This window comes from Geospiza fortis, unplaced genomic scaffold (genome assembly GCF_000277835.1).
Source record: "Geospiza fortis unplaced genomic scaffold, GeoFor_1.0 scaffold154, whole genome shotgun sequence".
Classification (NCBI taxonomy): Eukaryota; Metazoa; Chordata; class Aves; order Passeriformes; family Thraupidae; genus Geospiza; species Geospiza fortis.
This window is the reverse complement of record NW_005054397.1, coordinates 2,632,087-2,651,475: the sequence shown is the minus strand read 5'-3', so window position 1 is coordinate 2,651,475 and position 19,389 is coordinate 2,632,087. Positions and strand designations below refer to the sequence as shown.

At 35.1% G+C, this 19,389-nt stretch overlaps 1 protein-coding gene across 1 annotated transcript in view; it reads right to left on the bottom strand.

Moving 5' to 3' along the window:
* The window catches only part of EXOC2 (exocyst complex component 2), a 115,767-nt gene that overhangs the window by 30,589 nt on the left and 65,789 nt on the right, over nucleotides 1-19,389 (bottom strand). Inside the window, exons 17-23 of the mRNA XM_005425835.2 lie at nucleotides 16,428-16,489; nucleotides 14,064-14,144; nucleotides 13,083-13,142; nucleotides 12,176-12,237; nucleotides 11,204-11,270; nucleotides 9,119-9,235; nucleotides 5,095-5,236 (exon numbers count right to left, since the gene is read on the bottom strand). Of these exons, the coding sequence (XP_005425892.1) occupies nucleotides 5,095-5,236; nucleotides 9,119-9,235; nucleotides 11,204-11,270; nucleotides 12,176-12,237; nucleotides 13,083-13,142; nucleotides 14,064-14,144; nucleotides 16,428-16,489 (591 nt within the window). The remainder of the gene's footprint in view (nucleotides 1-5,094; nucleotides 5,237-9,118; nucleotides 9,236-11,203; nucleotides 11,271-12,175; nucleotides 12,238-13,082; nucleotides 13,143-14,063; nucleotides 14,145-16,427; nucleotides 16,490-19,389) is intronic.

The window sequence follows — 19,389 nt, the reverse complement described above, 5'->3', positions numbered from 1 at the left end:
GCTGCTGCATGTTAAAATTGAAGTCTGTCTTGTAAAGACTCTGAAGTCTACACTGAAATTAAAGTGAAAACTTGAATGAGTTGTTTATTAACAATAAATCTAATTAAGTTAATAAAACTGCCTTCTAACACCAGCAGTCACACCTTAGATCAAAATTAAAAGCCAAACATAAAATCACTTTGTGCACAAGTTCTGACATTCAGATCTTACTGAAAAGCACACGCATGTTGAAAAACTAAACAGTAAATGTTTTAGTACACAGGCTAAATGCAAGTTTGCCCCATGCAAACAATTTATCCTTTTTTATATTTAAAACTGTAACAAAAAGCATATGTATTAGGAAATATTTAATAATTATAGGACAATTGCTTGAATGAGCAAGGCATAAGCTTCTTCCACACTGACAGAAGCAGGGTACCACACTTAAATAGTTTATATTTTTCAAAGCTTGCTCAAAAGGCAGGCTTCTTAACTTTTTTCAAAATTCTTCTTCAGAACTATTCATTTAATACAGTTCTTCTCATATTTGTATTTCCCTATGCAAGAAATTGTTGCCCCCAGTACTTACAGCCAGATGCTTGCAGAGCTGCCAATGATAAATAGTCTCAAGGTTTTTGGGTAAGATTTTTCTGAATGTTCTATAACTTCCAAGACTTTAGCTGGTCAAATTAACAATGAATGTTCAAACAGACAGGATTCAAATAAGGCAGTTTAAATATAAAGAGAAAAATGCTTAAGTGAGTTATTTACATGACATAGCAAACTCTGTGGACAGAAACCTACCTGTACCTTTTTTCCCCACCCAGATTATGCTTCACTCACTTCTCAAATTCTGTAACAGCTCAGGATAGATTTTTGCCTGTATCAGTTCCACTTAATATAAAAATCAGTTGTATTTCCAAATCAGCTGTCATTTTACAAAGCAAATCAAGTGCACTCATGTGAGAAAAAATATTATTTAAAGATGGAATTATAAATTATTGCATTTGTGTAGTTTTTCTTTGTGCATGATTTTTACTGATATGGAAAAGGAAACAAACCAAAAATCAGGTTGAAAACCAGAAAATTCTCTTACTGCATTGGTCTACGTGGCTCAGCAACAATATTGGCAATAGAGACATGAAATTTCTGTACAGGAAATTCATGTGGATTTTGTTCATTTTCTCATGATGTAGACCTTGACTTCTGAAGCCCTGATTCTCAGAAAGAAACAATGTTGATAACACTGTCAAGGCAAAACATTTAGGTAATTGCTGTGCTACCCAGTGGTATTGCCTATATATAGCATTGCCTGTGGTGTACTCCAAGTATACAGTAATTCATACTGAATTTCTGTTAGCTGTGCAAGGAAAGGAATCAGTAATATTAATGGGCTGTTATCCCTAGAGGATGAAAGTGCAAGATTGAGGGGATTTCTTAAATTATACAGCAACCTCTGGTAAGCTCACTTGTCTAGTGAGTATCAGATTTCTCCGTCCTTTTATTTGCACTTCAAGCCTGTCTCTTGCTCTTGTTTGAATAATCCTGTGCAATCCATTTATATTTCTAAATAAAAATGGGTTAATTATATTTAATTTAATTTCTAAATCCTGCCCTAATTTATGTTTTTAACTTGCTCATCCAGTCCTGGTTTCCCACCTTGCTCCACCTCCATTCCTTGCTTGATACCAGTCTTCATCACAAGTTTTTTGTTCCAGTCTCTCCCTCTCTTGCAGTTACATTATTTCCTATCTCAGCATTAGCATCCTCCTCCTGAATAATTCCATCTACCCAAAAGCATTACTTCCAGTAGTCCACACCAAGTGGCCTCTGCAGAGAACTGTTCAGAAACAGCTGTAGTCTAGAAGCTCTGGACTGGACAGGAAATTCAGCACCAGAAAATTCTTCATCTTGTTCCTAAGCAAATCAGGAGTGTTTTCATACACACATTTTCAAAAATGTCCTTTACAAAAGATGCATCATGGCATTAACATGCCCCCAGTTCTGGTCAGATTTTCAACGGCCAGATGGCTTGAAAGTTTCAGACTGAATCAGGGAAGTAAGTTACCTTTTCCTTATCTTTTACATATGGGCAAATTGATGTTTTGATCTCTTATTTGCCTTTAGAAAAAAATCTGTTCTTGTCAAAATTCACCTTTTTACTATCATCATTAGTGCTATGTGAAAGCTGATGCAGAAACAGCACACAAAAAGACTTCATGCCAAAAGCTGATGTCCTGGCAATCATCCAGTAAGGATACAACACTACACATCACTTATAGCATCACTCAGGAACACAACTGAGGCCTAAATGGTTTGCCTTGCTATGATTTTTTCTTCTTTTTTTTACAAATTAAGTTTTTGAAAGTCAAAATCCAAACCAGGAAAATGAAACAATGCAAATCTTTACAATTTGCAGACATAAAGATTACTGAAAACAGATAATAATTTCCAATATACAATTTTTTCTTAACAAATCAATATGGCACTGTTTAACAAATCCCTGAGTGAACAATGTGTTTGACTCAAGTTAGACCCACTCCTCATCATATGTATGGTATTTCAGTTTAATAAAGTAGGTATTTTCAATGCTGTTGGAAGATTAAGTGTAACATAGAGCTCTGTTTGTTTTGGGTTTTCCTAGAAAGAAAATAAAAAAGATAGCATGTCTACTGCAGTATTAACTCCATTGTTTAGATTATGTATATTTTCTCAATTAAAATCTTACTGTGCAATTTAAAGTTGTTTGTGAATACCAGTTTATTGAAAAAAATCAATTATATGGCTCTTGGGTGATCTTATTTTCTTTTTTTGATTGAATACTGGAAAAAATCTGATTCTCATTTGCCCCACAAAAAGGCTTTTTTTCATCCAGTCCTTTTCAATTACGAAGTTCCTCTACCTTCATGAAGAGGTTACCTATTAATCACTTACTAAATTTATCTTCAGAGCACCAAATATTTCCAGGGTCAATGAACTATTGCCACAATGAAACAAACGGAAGGTCCTCAAAGCTACTCTGTCTGGGTTTTGGCTGGGATAGAGTCAATCTTCTTCCTAGTAGCTTGTACGGTATTTACTGCATCTACTATGAGAATAATGTTGATAACACATCCATGACTCAGGTGCTGCTGAGCAATGCTTACACAAAGTCAGGGACTTCAGTTTCTCATGCTGCCCTGCCAGCGAGTGGCTGGGGATCCATGAGAATCTGGGAAGAGACAGAGCTGGGCAGCTTTCCCTGAATAGCCAAAGGATATTCCATACCATAGAATGTAAATTCCACAACATGTAAACTAGGGGGAAAACTGGCTGGGGGCAAGCTGGGCATCGGCCAGCTGGTGGTGAGTGACTATTTTTCATTTGCATCACTTGTCTTTCTCTCTTCCTTGTGGTTTATTTATCTCTTTGTTATTTTCCTTTTCATTAGAATTTATTATTATTATTTCAATTATAAAACTGTTCTTATCTCAACGCATCTGTTTTTTTACTTTTACCCTTCTGATTTTTTCTCTCATTCCACCAGGGCAGGAGAGGAGTGAGAGAGCAGCTGTGTGATGCTTAGTTACTGGTTTATGTCAAATCATGATACTTCTATACCAGTAGTCAACAGAGTTAACATTTAACAGAGGTTAATTAATTGGAAAGGTAATTAATCATGAAGGTGGAGAAGCACAGAAGTAGTGTCTATATGTTCCTTTTTAATATGTCTAGCTTGGGGATTCATAAAAAAGCTCCAAACAACTTTTCTACTATTTTGAATTGGCCAACACTATGATATGCAACCTGAAGAGGTGTCTCTAATATTCACTGTCTTCACTTCAATTTTTGCCACAGAGAAAGTACATTAAACCAAAAATAAATTGGACAACAAGAAGGCTGAGGCCTACCTGTATCAGAAATGCAATATTCCCTTTAAACAAAGAAAAGACTGTAGAATTATCGTAAAGGCGATGTGAGCCTAGGAAGTAGATGCCAATGCACTAGATCAAGAAATGAGCATATAAAAAGCTGACACAATGTCTTGGTCTTGGTTAGCTGGTGGTAATCCAAATGTGCCAAGTGAAAACATACTTCAAATACGATGACAAGTTATGTATTATTCAGAAACGTTTTTGAATGTGCAAGATGAGTATCTAAGTTATTTCCGCAGTACGTTGTATCACAGTATATATTCTGAGCACAAAAGTATTAACAGGAGATGGAAGACACACTTTTATCTAAAGTAATAAACTCTAAGATCCTTTTGCTTTTGAGCAAACAAGCACCTACAGCTCTTAACTTACAGATTACCAGGGTAATTACCTCCATATCTAGTTTTTAAGTACCACAGAATTTTTACTAAGTCTGCCACATACAACTCCATGAAAAAATCAAAACAAGAATGTACAAATTGATTAGGACAAGTTCACCTTAAAAATGCCAGGTACTATGTCACTGTGACTAATTTCTACTTGGTATTAACCAGGCATTTATGTGATAAGGAATTCAAATGTATCAATTTTGCCTAGGACAAATTATGTGTTCAAAGGACCTGAGTGTGCACAGTATTCACTACTGCAAAAAAAGAAAAAGGCAGACCCATTTATATATTAGGCTCCCTCAAAACAGAGGACATTAAAGCATTTCAATAATGACTAACATCTCAGTCATTTTAAACACCTTATACCTGCCCTTCGATGGTTTACCATTCTTTGCTGAACTACTGTTATAATACGCATTTTCTCATAATTTTACCTTTTGAGAACTATAATTACATCTATTATCAAAGTAGCCAGATTCTATTGGAAAATATCCCAAACAACCTCAGTGAATTTCATAAGAAAATAGCAAAGATGGCTTTTATAATTCTTTCTATTATATACAAGCAATGAAGCAAAATAATCACAAAAAACAAGTATTAAAGAGATTATCAATAATGAAAGCAGCTTTAATCATTTGGGGGTATTTGAAAAATGATTTAGGAATTAAGTAAAGTCTGTGAGAAAGAACTCATAATGAGAACATGTCAAAAGTTAAAAACACAGACTAGAAAAAAGTTTTTAATTGTACAGTATATTTTAGCTCCTATCAATCACTGTTAAAATCATTTGAGTTTAATAAGCAGATATTTACCTGTTGGAACGAGACAATCTTTCCAATCAAAATATCCTGCATAAATGCCAGGTTCTAATGACCCAACTATTGGATCTGCCTTGAATTCAATGTACATTTCAAACAGTCTTTGATCCAGTTCTTTCAAGGATTCAATAGTAACCTAAAAAATTAAAAAAAAAAAAAAGGAAAGAGAAAGAACATAGTAAATAGTCATTAACTAAAAGAATTTAATCACCTACCCAAAAAATAACGTCTTCTTTAATTTCAGTAAAAAGCAGCAATTACTGACATATTTCAATTCATAATTATGTATATAAAAACTTCAAAACTTCCATATTATCTGTCCATCCTACCCAGTATAATTTTTTTCCTGATTGTATTCAGCAGTAGACATTTTCATGAAAAATACAAGGAATGCCTAAGCAGGCAGATCATTCACTAACTGTCTACCTGCATGATTTTTTTTCCTGCATGTCAGGAGGTCTTTATCTTGTAAAGTAAACAACTGAATTTTGTGAATGCTTTAAAATATACCCATAAAAATTTCAATCCTTAAACATGAAGATTTTTGTATAATACTTTAGATCAATTTTACTTTTACAATTTCCCACTATATTATAAAAAATACATTATTTATTTAGAAGTCTCTGTCTTCTGAAATTGCACCTATGGACTTCCCTGTCTACTTCAACAAGTGTCTGTACAACAGAAGCAAAAGCTGCAGCTCATTAGCATATGGAACTCTTCTCTTTAACAGCTCTCCATGCACTTCTTTGGAATTCACACAACATAGCCGCACTGAAGGCTAAGGGGATATGGACAGTTTGTTCACTGTATCTGAACAACTTTAAATTTTATACAAGGCTTTTTATTAAACAAAAGTACCCCCTGTAATTATAGCTTCTACAGTGATTCTAAAACACAATGCATATCACAAAATGTTGAAGCAGAACACTAGTATCTAAACATGGTAATGGATGCTAAATGCAAATAAAATGAAACAAAAATTAAGATCAAAATCTCACATGACTTCTGCTGAAATGTATTTACCTTTATAAATAAGAGCTTAAGCAACACAAAAATAAAGCTTTTAAACTAGTGTTCATTTTCCTCAACAAATAGGGGAAAAGGCACACACACACACACATACACACATATGTATGAATGAATAATAATTTCCAGAAGTAAAGGGGTTTAAAAATGAGTTCTGCTTTAAAAGCAGGTCTCTAGATCAGATTGGGATTTCAGAACAAGAAAGAAAGAAAGAACTCCTTATCATCCCTTTCTAAGGATTTAATACTGCAAACTGTAGAATAAGGGTTGAACCTTATTCACTAGAGGGATGTCTCTAAATTGTGCTCTACTCTGGTGCGCCTACATTGTTAAAAAAGAGAAAAAGGAACTGCAATATTTGAGTCAGGAACAGAACCAGAGAAAAGCTTTCAGGAAGGAGATCAGAAGTGTAAGGGAAAACAATTGTTATTGAGGCAAAAGCTGATGTTAGGAAAGTTGGGATGGTGAAGTTGGTGCTCAAAAAGGGACACCATGACTTTCCTGCTCTTCTAGGTGATGAACTTTCTTTGATTTGTCACAGAGGATCTCTATCCCAAAGCAAAGCTTTCTATAAGGCATAAGAAGATCAAGGCTATTTTCTTCCTCTTTTCCTTCTACCTGACTGCCTATTTTTAAATAGAACATATTTAAAAAGGTACAGATATATCACACTTTTTTCCTCTTATACATACTTCAAGACATTTTTCACTTCAATGTCTTATGATTAGGGAGAATAACAACCCTTAGATCATTCCTATTTAGCTTGGAACTAGTGGGAAAAGTAAATTTGAGTGCAAAGTCCCTGCAAATATGCACCCATTCAAAGAATCTGTGAAACAACTGCTTCAGTGTTCCTCAGCAAAGTGTTTTAGAATTAAGTAATTTGACCTTCCACTTTTGCAGTCATTCAGTACAAAAGATCATCTGCACATTCATTACAGGTTTTTTTGTTTCATACAAGTTCTCTTCAACCTGTTTCAAGTTCAATACACAATTAATATTGTGGTAACCTGGTTTTTCAGTTTGGTGGAAAGATTGCAAGAAAGAATGAACAATTAATCTGAAAGTAATTTTGAGCCCAGGATTCGGGGAAGGAAGCAGAGCAGAAGTCCTTAACATTCCCTGTGAATACCCATGTCCCTGATCCTCAAGTGGGCTAAATGCTTACAAAAATAGACAATTCTCACATTGTTGCCTTTCTGCTATGAACATCCCTGTGACTACAGTTTTCAATTCTTGCATAAAGCCATTTTGAGCTTTTACCTTTTAAGGTTATCTAATTATCAGAACCGTGGAAAAACTTTATTCAGAAGCTTAACCAATAAGCTGGACGAATTTTATGGGATACATTTTTTTTCTGCTTCCTAATGATAAGTTGAAGGAAAGAATCTCCACAGAGAAGTACAAGAGTCATGAGTATGTGCCAAGGTAGCAAGTGCTAAAAGCACAGTGTAATGTCTGGCTGCTTTATGCAATTTTGTATTTGGCACACTAAGAAAAAAGTATTGAAATAATTTTCATATAGAATGCAAAGAAATGTTCTTGGCTACCATTTATGATTTTGGTACTTCAGAATATTAGATAATAATGATTTCCCTACTAACAAAGGCAACTTTAAAAAAACCAGCCCGGTGTAAGAACAGATAGTATTTTACTAAAACACACTACCAAACACACTTTAAAATTAGATTTATAAAGCTGATAAAATTTAAAAGTATGATTTAGTTTCAGTCTTTTCAGATAAAAACTAATATTTAAAAAAAATGCCACTTCTTTGCTACAACTTTCTAATCTAATATTTAAATAAATTTAACACTTTCAGAAGTTTAGGTGACAGAACAAAAAACTGCAACAATCAACCCACCCCTCTAAACATCTGTGAGCTTCCATCCTCATTTAAAATTAATAAAGGGCTCAAAACTTGCCCTCTTATGATGACTATCTAATTATCCAAATTTTCCCAGCTGGCATGACCCATTGATGTGTCCAATACATGCAGTATTGCACTAGTCAGAGTTTTCAAACTGTTAATGCAGATTGGAAACTAATCTGCCCCTTCAACATCTGAATTTGGTAAATTATAAATGTACCAAACTTTTAGTGGCAATACTTTGATATGGCTGTGCAAGGTAGGGTGTTGAACACATACATAACAGATGTCTTAGCTGCTTCTAACTGTACCCGAGCTCAACTCTCAGTAGCAAAAAAATGGCAATATCCAGAGTAATTTTCTATATTGTACTGACCTCACAAATCATAGCAATCCCTTCCAAATGCTATTCAAAACTACTTCAAGCAACATTCAGGCATAATGGGACTAAAGATGTACTACACAGTTGAACAATCAGTTTGAGTGAAATACTGTACTCTGTACTGGAAAAAATAACAGTTTACTTCCAACCAACAAATATTTCTGTAAATAAACTAGCTTTATGGTCCTAAGGATTAAGTCACAACATTTCTCATAAGAAGTGATTAATCTTTACAAAAAGGCAGGAAAATGAGACAGCTACTGCCACCCACTTTGACATTTTCGTTCTTTGAAAAAGAAAAAACAACAAAACCCCCCCCCAAAACACAACAAAAAAACCATGAACTAGTTTACGAACAAGAGCTATCAGTAATGCAGATTTCCAGATGAAATAATTTATCAAGTATATTCCTGAGATAACAATCTTTTACTCTCTGCATTGAGAGAACACAGTGACATTAAACAGCGTTACTAAGAAATCAGATAAGCTCTGCCATTGAATACACAAGTCCTGAGCAAGAGCTCACATTTTCTATCCCAGCTGCTTAAGCCCTGTATGAACACACAGAACCATATCCTTGTTGTTATGTCCAACCAATGCTTGGAGTCCCACCTATTCATGGAAGGCTCACCCAGGAGCCATTCTGGATGTTTGGACACTTGCACCTACTTTTTACAGAAGGTAAAACAAATAAAAATCTTCAAGCAGTGATGCTTCATTCCAGTGCTCTCACTTACTTGAGTTATTTTATCAACACCTTGGAAGCCATGTTTCTCAAAGTGTTCAGCTATATTTAGGAAGGTATGGCGCTCCAGGTAACGGCAGTTACTGAGTGCAATTAAAAGTCTCTGCTCCTAAAAATTAAGAGAAGAAATAGCATAACAGTTGGAAAAAAAAGTATCACCATAACCAACACTGTAAATGTGTATAGAGTATTTTACTGACTGACTGCATAATAAACATTCTCATAAATTAAGTAGGGTTTACAAAAACTTTTGTCAACAAACTACTGAGAAATGAAAGAATATCAGGTATGATGATTGAACATGATGCTTCCTCTTATAAGTCCTCTTATATGATCCAGAGCATTCATTGGAATAATTATGACTAATACAGAACTGTGGTTAAGACTTCTTTACAAAAATTAGGTTTGGATGGTTTTCCAGGAAGCTGTTTCTGGATTTTACTTTGTTTCAAGAATATACTAAGAATTATGACCATCATAAATATACTAAGAATTATGACCATCATAAAATCAACTGAAGATCACCTTCATTTTCCCATGAAGCTGGCTAAAACAAGGGAAGCAGGTACTGAACAAATGCACTCACTAGCTCTAAAATACTAGAAGGTTCTGAACTGCCTTATATAATTTCAGCAGTTTGAAGAAATTCAAGGGGGTTATAACTCATGTCTGTTCTTCAATGATTTTTTTAACTACAAGAGAGTCAAATACATTCTGGAGTTGAGATACTACAATTGCCTGTCCTTGATCTTGATAAAAGATATAGCTTCCAAACAAAGAACCAAACAAGACAGATCTACTGTTTAAATAGATTGGGTCTTCCCTCTTCCCCCTCCTCCTTTTCATTTCAAAATATTTTTTTACCTCCGATGAAAGTTAAAAATATTGAGAAAAAAAGTACTGAGAAAATATTTTGAAAACAAAATTATTTGACAGTAAAGTCACCATAACAGCACTGATCTGATTAAAAATGGTATTGGTTTTCAGACCCAGAACTCCTGACAGTTCTGTATTTCAGTAATACAATGACTAGGGCTGAGAGTTGCCTTCTACTTTAAGTTATAATCAGGCAGTATGCAAACTATTTGAAAAATGAGAATTTAAAAAATACAGTGACTTACTGTCTTACTCCAATCACTCACTTTCTCTGTTCTCATTCAAGAAAGAGAAGACAAAATGTCTTGTGATTTACATAAGGAAATAATACCATGGAGCCATAGAAGCCATACATTGCCTAAAATGATGATTTCTTTTTTTTTAAGCATTTATACCCATGACATATAGGAAGAAGTCACAAGTCAACAATTAATACCAAATCTGTGTGTTGCAAGAATAAAATGATATCAAGAACTAGTTATTATAGTCTAGAATTTGGAAACTTGCCCCAGTTTGGCAATCTGTGATTCTTTATTGTAGCAGAAATGCTTATTACTCTTGTAAATTCAGCAAAGCTGGGCTTCTGACAACATTTAAAACCTGTACTAAGGAATATTAATTTCACAAGAGGTTCTCAGTAGGTTTCTTGCAGGTAAAACCTACATTTTTTCATCAGCTGCTTAAATGGAAGAAAGTACATTAACCAAAGCATCAAGAATATTAAAAATATTTTCCGACTTCCCAAAAATCCAAAATCAAACAAGCCAAACAGATAACCAATACTTATTCTCAGTAAATTTTCTGTGGGAAAGAAGTATTATTGAATATCTGTATCTTTGTGGGTTTCAAAAACAATTAATAACCACACTGATTCTAATCTAAAACAAGGTGATAAATCAAAAGTCAGATCCTCAGCTGATTTAACACCAGTGCTATTTTCACTGATTTCTGTGATGCCATTTTAGTTTCTGAGGACCTGTTTTCAAAAACCACTTTCATGAGTTACCTTAACACGGTACACTAAGATACCGTAAAAACCACTGCTTTCAACAAGAGAAATGCCTACAGAATACAAAATTATTCTCTATAAAAAAACAAAATAAACAATATTTACAATATTGCAACAATAAAAAAGAGCCACATTCCTGTATCTTTGAGAAATATTTTCACATCAACTTTTAGATATAGAAGCCAAACTTACTGAAGAAAGACTTGATTCTTCATGAATGCTTCCAAACAAATCTGGAGATGAAACATCAACTGAAAGACTAGGAATAGTGTTTAAAAAGTAAGTATATACAAAAGTATAGTGCTTTTGATTATGGTGGATTCAATCAAAAGGAATGAAATGCAATCCTGTTTCAAACCCCCCCTTACACCAGATAACAAAGCAGTCCACGTTGTTCAGTTTTTCCAAGATGCCCACAAAACCTGCAGGAGGAGCTTGGTGGTCTGATAGTACTGTTCTAGCTACAGACCTTTCCTTTCCTTCCTTAAGCATTTATCTTTAATACAATTTCTCTGTTTTGCCACAGATTCTGTTTTTACACCTATCCAGTCAATGGTCATCTGAATAGGAAGAAAAACAAATTTCATTAAAACCAGAATTAATTTGCCCTTTCCAATGCATATTGCTATATTTGCCAAGTCTCTGGCTTTTCACAAATGTTTGTAACTCCTGGAAGCTCAGGCTATTCTGACTTGTTTTGATCTCTAAAATAAGAGGCTCATAAGAATTTATTGAACAAACAACTTTCATGAATTTAGCAGAAATACCAAAACAATCAGTAAAAAAATAGAAGGGAAGAAAAGAAAGGCAGGGGATGTTTCACCATGACTGGACATTACTTAGTGACAAGTACAACTGATTCCATGTAAAGTCATGTCAAAACCAACACATCTGCTTCAACAGCAGCACACAACTTGTGTCACTGAAAAAACAGTATAAATAATGTAACATTAATTATCTAATATGATCTTTCTTACATGATGCCACACAACATTTTGACTTAAAAAATACCTGCTCTTATTTCAAAGCTTCACTATTCAGAGGCAAAAGTATTCAAAAGAAATACGAAATACAGAAGGTATAAAACCACAACCCCGGTGAAATGTAAGACTTGCACACACGATTGCAGAATACTACACATAAATCTTATTTCTTTTTACTTACTGTGATGTATCTATGTCACCATCAGGTTTGGTGCTCAGCTGTTCCAAACAATCTATAAAGCCCTAGGAAATAATAAAGCAAGATCTAAATTTTCTGCCAGAACTAAAAAGTATTCTCAAATTCACTTTTACTACACTCAGTAGAAGCAAAGCAATCATCACCTGGTTTTGTCTTAAACCTTACATAAATACAGTAACATTTAGTTACAGCTTTTGAATGCATATTTTCTATTCTGCATGGATCATAGTGCACTTGTAGGAAAACATAGTAATTTTTAACCCTGATAAGTAATTTTCATGATGCATGTTTAAAATTATGCAGTGATAATCTGCTGATTAGCATAGTTAACAGTTTTTATACGCTCAGTCTGAACAGTGAATTCCAAGTAAAAATTACAGAAGCCTAACTATAATCCTTTTGTTGTTTTGGCTCCCCATTTCTTATTTGAGGAGACTATTAAAATGGTTCAAAAACCTAAAAAATGCTATTACCCAATTTCAAATAAATTAAAAAAAATCAGATATTGTTACAAAGAACACTGTTTTCTGCTACAGAAATTAAAAGCCAGACCCTCAGCTGATGAAAACCAGCAGTTCTCCTCTGTCTGCAGTACATAGATGTTAGATGGCATCAGCTCACGAAGCATCACTGTCAGCAAAATCTTGAACAATCACATTCAGTAAAATACCTGAATATGTCACTTACTCTCTCAGGATTTGCCGTCACTGGATTGAGCTAGTCAGTCTACCTACTTTTAAAGTGAAACATTTCTCAGAATCCCTGAGTGTACCACAGGAATAACAGTCATCAACTTAAGCTACCTTTTGGGAGGTGGGTAAGGTACAATGCACACATTTTTGATCGTCACTGGTGTTGACAATTTCATACTTCAAAGTGATCAAGATACCTGCATGATCCCAATGCTCAGTTGGCACACATCCTCCTGTGTTTTCTGCTGCTGGAAAACCTGAGAATGCAAGCATATTACTTCAGCAGAACAACTTCACATGGCCTTATTTTCAAGGAAGACCTGAGTAACTTATCCCTAAAGAGATGACACAATTAAAGGAATGGCTGCTAGGACACTGTTTTCTTATGGATCAATTTCAATTTTTCTCCATCCTAAAAATGGGAGAGAAAATACAAGTCCCAGTAAACAGTTTGATAAGCATGAGGAGATAAAACAGTAAAAGGAAGAAAATCCTAGCACATGTGGTATGTGTCATTGCTGGCTAATGGAATTGCAGCAAAAGCTCAAAGGATATTTCAAGATCTTCATGTCCTAAAAAGAAGGATTCATCGCGCAGGTGAATTCACTGCAGATTCTTTCGTATAACATTCATTAAGAAAACAGACCAGCTAGTCAGAAAGATTAATGTAAATGAGGAGAGAGAAACAATATCTATACATAGGTCCCCAAGAGAGTTTGGAATAGTGTTAAACTCCCTAAGAAAGAAATATCAATGTTTCAATCAATCAATCAGGGCCTCAAGGTACTGAATAGATGGGGACAAAAAATTGAATTTAAGTTGTTCAAGTAATTTGGATCTAACACTGACTGAAGAGTAACTCCTAGGAATGGCCTCTCCCTTTTTTATTTTATATGTAATGTCTACTGCTATCTGAATAGGACATGAGTAGCATTTTTTTCCAGAAGAACAGCTTTAAGAATTTAAATACAAGTTCCATCCATCCCATAAACACAAATTACCCTTAAAAATGAAGCACAATCAGAAGTCTAAAAGCTAGCACAAGTGAAAAGGTGTACATGGGAAACAAATACAGAGGAAAGTTATACCCTTGGATCATTCTCTGAAAGTTCTTTTCATGTAAATTACTATTGGGTTTCAGAAGAAGAACAAAAATGAAAACATAAATCAAAACTTACACTGGCTTCTCCAGGTTTGCAGTCCAACACAGTTTTAAGAGATTGCAAGGAACGAATAATGCACTGTTCAAACTGGGATGGCTGAAAGTCAAACGAGTTGTTAGCTGTAGATAAGTACATTAAATATACACTACACAAATACATAAAAACTTGCAAGGTGTATAGTAAGCCCTTTATTTCCAAATTATCCCAAATAAGGGGTGGGAGGGGAAAAAAAAAAATCATCACACTCATATGATGTGTTACCAGAGGATCCTTTCATAGTGATGTGCTTTTGTATGTAAATTATCTACAGAATTATTACCATAGATCAATGTATATTTTTTTCTCTGAATGAGAGACTTTTATACCAAACAGCCTCATATAAAAGGCTTAGGAAAGATATTTAGAACTTTCTGTGGTAGCATTACAGATGCCTGTTGACACACTCCCTCCTCCACTCCTTGATCCAAGATGGAATAGAATTTCACTGGGATGTCCAATATTTCTGCATTGTATTTCAGCAAAATGTTTCTAAAAAAATCAGACTGAAATTTGTTTCAAATGGAACAAAAAATTGTTTGAAGGGCTGTTGTTACCTTCAGGTTTCCAAACCTGAAATTTGAGTGTCTGGATAACATGTATCAATTTCATCCTGAAAGTGCAAACAAGTTCACAGAACAGTCATTAGTCACTTTTTCCTCGTCTTTCTCTCTTCTCTGATAAGCCACACAATTTTTTTAATGCATCTGTCTGCTGGTATTGGGCATGAACCTATTGTGCAGGGCAACATGAAGGAGTCACTGCTCCAGAAAAATGAGACATCATCTTACTGGATTTGGGTTAAAGAAGTGGACAAAAATGCTTTTAAGTCCTGTAAAGTTGCTTTTCATGCATTAGATAGTTTATGGCATGCCACCAACCTTAGGCTTAGGAATAACTTTTATTTCTGTAAATGATGGAGGTGGATAGGGAAACTGATGCTCACACGGCATAATGAAAATAATGAAAAAGCCACTAAGACAATCTCTATTTAGTATTTCTGGATCCCTTAAAAGAAGAAGGCCAGCAGTAAAGTGCTGCTCTTGGGTTTTCACTTCCACACTATAAAACACCACATCTCAGGAGAGGAAAGTTGTTTAGACGTATGATTCTTTGGATATTATGAAGCTGAAAAACCCCCCCAACTTGGTTCTGTATCTCACTGTATCTTTTACCTGGAATATAAATGCTAGACACGTCTTCAACCTTTCCTACAAACTTAAAATACAGTTTCTACCTCAAGCCTAAAAAGTCCCCAAAGAGACTGCCTGGTCCTTTTTTGTACTGGCTAACCTTTGCTCTAATATTACCCCAATGAACTATACTTTAGTAGGTAAACAGTTTCTCTATGACAAAACACAGTCAGCTTCCACCATTAAAATTTGGCATGTTTCAACCACGGCCTCAAAAGGTATCTAGTGAAGTACAGCATACAAGGAATGAATGGGTGATTTCAAAGCACAAAAATCACTTGAGCAGTTTTTTAATAAAGATGGGTTAGGCTACAGCACAAGCATAAAGAAACAACACTTCTGTGGAAGAACTTCCCCCCGCCTTCATTCAGCAGATAAACACAGTGAAAAACAGAAAAGTTATAGGGACTTGCCCATAGCAGCAGCAACTGAAATCAAGACCAGAAGCTGTAAATCTGGTTATAGTACTACAATTGACAACAACACTCCTTCCTACAGTATGCATATTGTGACTGCTTAATGTCCTCCTACTCAACTTCAAACACGTATTTATAGAAGCAAATAAGAAGAACTAAAAAACTCTGTGGAGCATTCCCTTAGATAACACACACAAAGGAACTGTCCCTCCCACAGGCCTTTTCTGCTTTCACAGATTGTATTTAAGTCACACCTACAGCGCGCTTGCTGTGTTTTAGGCATTACTCATTACTGTTTATTTCCAGAAAGCGTCTCGCTAATTTATCTGAATTTGGTTTCAAGTCATTGGTTGTTTGCATGTAGGCAATATCCTAAATTAGTTGCTTTTCAGTTCAATTTCTCATTTTAACATATAAGTGACCTATTTATTCAGCTACAGACCAATTCCATGGTAGTGTGCCTACTAAGTTATGAAGCATTTTGATGTGAACTGAACTTGTGACCTCAAGTATGACATTTTACTCCAGTAAACCATTCAAAGAGGTAACCATTCAAACAATTAAAAAAAAATTAAGTGTCCCATATTTTAATAAAACTATAGACACTATGCACACACAGATAAAGTCCAAAGTAATTTAAATTTTGGAGAATGTAGAAATCACTTTCATTACACATGCAAAAGAAAGAAAAAATCCAGCAAGGGAAGTGCCTACAAGACACCAAGTATACCCACCAATGATGTCAAACCTTCATTGTCAACAATCCAGTCCTCCTTTTCAGCTAATCTCTTAATATCTGTAGGACAGAGTAATAGGGGAGACACAGGATGGGCGTGTGGGGAGAGAAGGTATAAATTTTAATTATTAAAAACTCTTGAACTTGAAAAGAAACCACAGACACTGGAACTGCAATGACTAGGCATACAAGCAAATAGCACTACAAACTTCAAAGCCTTCAGTACTCTCAAATGACTAAGAATGGAACTCACACATGGTCTGCTGACACCACACAGACAAGCACATCTATGATACATGGCAGGACTTGCATGAAGCACATCGCTTACCGGAAAGCTTAGAATTAAAGGAATATTGCAAGGGCTTTGGGTTTGTTTTTGTTTTGTAAATTTTTAATCACAATATAAGATACTTCGACTAAGAATCCAAGTCTCTAGCCTGTAATGCTCTAGCTCTTAATTTAAAATGAAAGAAAAAACTGCCTAGCATTTTAGCAAAGACAGAAAGGATAGCATATAATTCATATTCAGAACTATAAAAGAGGCACAGGGTCCCCACTCAGGGTCAAGGATCCATGGTGCTAGATTTTCTTCAAAAGTACATGAACAAATATGCAAAAAGCACTCTCTCCCACTACCCAGAAGGTGTTAACTTATACCGGCTTACTACATAACTATTTATTAGGATGTGAATCCAAAACTTATGCACTATAAAAACACAATTCTTCTGTGGATGGTGTGCATCATGCATCATCACTGTGTTTTGGGCTTAACTGAAGTGTAAACAGAACAAAGATGACCTGTGTGCAGTTTGCGGGGCTTTGACATACAGTTTTCCCACACAGAAATTGCTCATCAGAAGTGCCTGCATATCATGCAACTCTCTTTTAAATTAATAAAAATTTCAGTGAATTACCATCTCTTCTAAAAATCCAAGAAAAGAGGATAACTAATGCATGCTAAAAGTTATCTTCAAAATCTTAGTGCTTTCTGTAGCTAAATTAAGAAGCCTATTTATAGTGTCATACTCTGCAACTCTCACACAAGTATAGGCTCAGTGAAGATAAAAGGCATTAAGGGATTGTGTAGAATAATGACTGTTCACTTTCCTAGTTAATTCAATTGATATTCTTCTGAGGGTTTAGATTGCACTGGGCAGCCTTTACATGTTTTTGTGGCAGCTCACTTTTGCATTCTGCTCTTAGCTAATACAAATATAAAACCCACCAAATTTCTTTCTCATACTTCACTGCTCATCAAATTCCAGTCAAATACATTCATGTAAACTCCCTGTCTAGTCTGGCATTCACATAATTTGTCTTTCATGACCTTTATGACGAGTGACCACATACAGGAGGGAAAGAACACAGACTGCCTCACAGGCCCAGTGTATGTACATGGTGTTTATCATAAGACAACAAAAAAACTCCTGTGCGTGGGCAGGTTTAACATATTTGAAAAGCTAAAGTGCTCTAATGAATATTTTAACTACATCTGAATATTCTAACTACATCTGAATGCCTTTACCAACTCACAACATGCAGCAAGAGATGAGACTGAAGTTTGTATCAGCACTTTATTCATATTTCAGAGTTATTAGAGAGGTGAAATTCAAGCCCAGGAGCAGACTTTTTGACTTACCTATTGCAGATATAGCTACTTCTGAGATACATTTACCTAGCTCCATAAGAATATCCATTACTTGTACTTTCACTCATTCCCCAATAATAAGAGTTTTTTCAAGGGCCCAGTTAACCTGGTCATCTGCAGAAAAAAATCCCCACTATCTTAAATACTTTCCAGAAGTACAATTTTCTTTAGTAAGCAAAGAATTAAAAGAAGGGGCCCACAGATAAGGTATGCAATATAACAGTACAGAATGAGAGTTATGACACAAGCAGGCATCTTTCCTTCGGTTTGATGCTACAGCCAACACAGAACTGCTTCACTGACAGGGGATGGAAGCAGCAGCTGAGGAAGGCTGCTGTTATGGCTAGACAAAAGAGAGCTACATTATCCAGCCAATAACACATACCAGCATCCCTAGTGATCTGCTTCCTTTTGATTCAAGAAAGAGAAGTATGAACTGCTTGTATTAAAAACTAAGGTGCAGACTACCACAAGAGTTTTTCCTACATGGAATGTGTGGCCCACAATTAGAACATGTGGAGGAGAAACTCTGCATGTGAACAAAGAACTGGGCTTATTGCCTTCGTGCAACAAGTAGGTAAAACCAGTAAAACATCAGATTTTTTTCATCATTGGCCACATATTTGAGCTCTCTGCACTGTGCTGGAGAAGCTAGGTAGGTAGCTCAGAGATTGGATAACCTGAGGACTGTCAAGAAACGGCTGAGAGCTAAATACTTCCTTCCTTTGAAACAGCAGGACATCTGAGGACTCCCTCACAGTTCCCAGACGGAAGAATAAATCAGTCCAGTAAGATCATCCTCATGTCACAGTTTAAAGGAAAAAAATCTCTTACACCATTAAGAAAAAATAATTGAACTCAATTGTGCTAAGGGCTGAAAAGCAAAAATGACTTTCTCATACTTTATGTGATATCTGAAATAGTGATAATACTTTACAGAGTTTTAAGGAGACAAGACAATGTATAAACTTGTTCTGACAGCTTGCTTGATATTAATGCAGAAAAAAAAAGTTAATTGTGAAATGGGATTTAATAAAACAAGAGCCAAGAATGCAATTCATATCAATATTGTAACAAATAAACCATAGGTAACTAATGATTTGTTGTCACCAAAAGTTTAAAAACTTGCTTGATATAGCCACCTATGCTTGGCATACTTAAGCCTAGAGTAAAACTCTTAGCCTACACAGAATCATATGCCAAAGATTAAAAGACTAAAATGTAATATTAAAAAGATAAAAAGACTAAATTGTAATATTAAAAAGCCATATTTTTTTTTTTAACACTGAGGGTAAGTACACTTTTGGAAAAA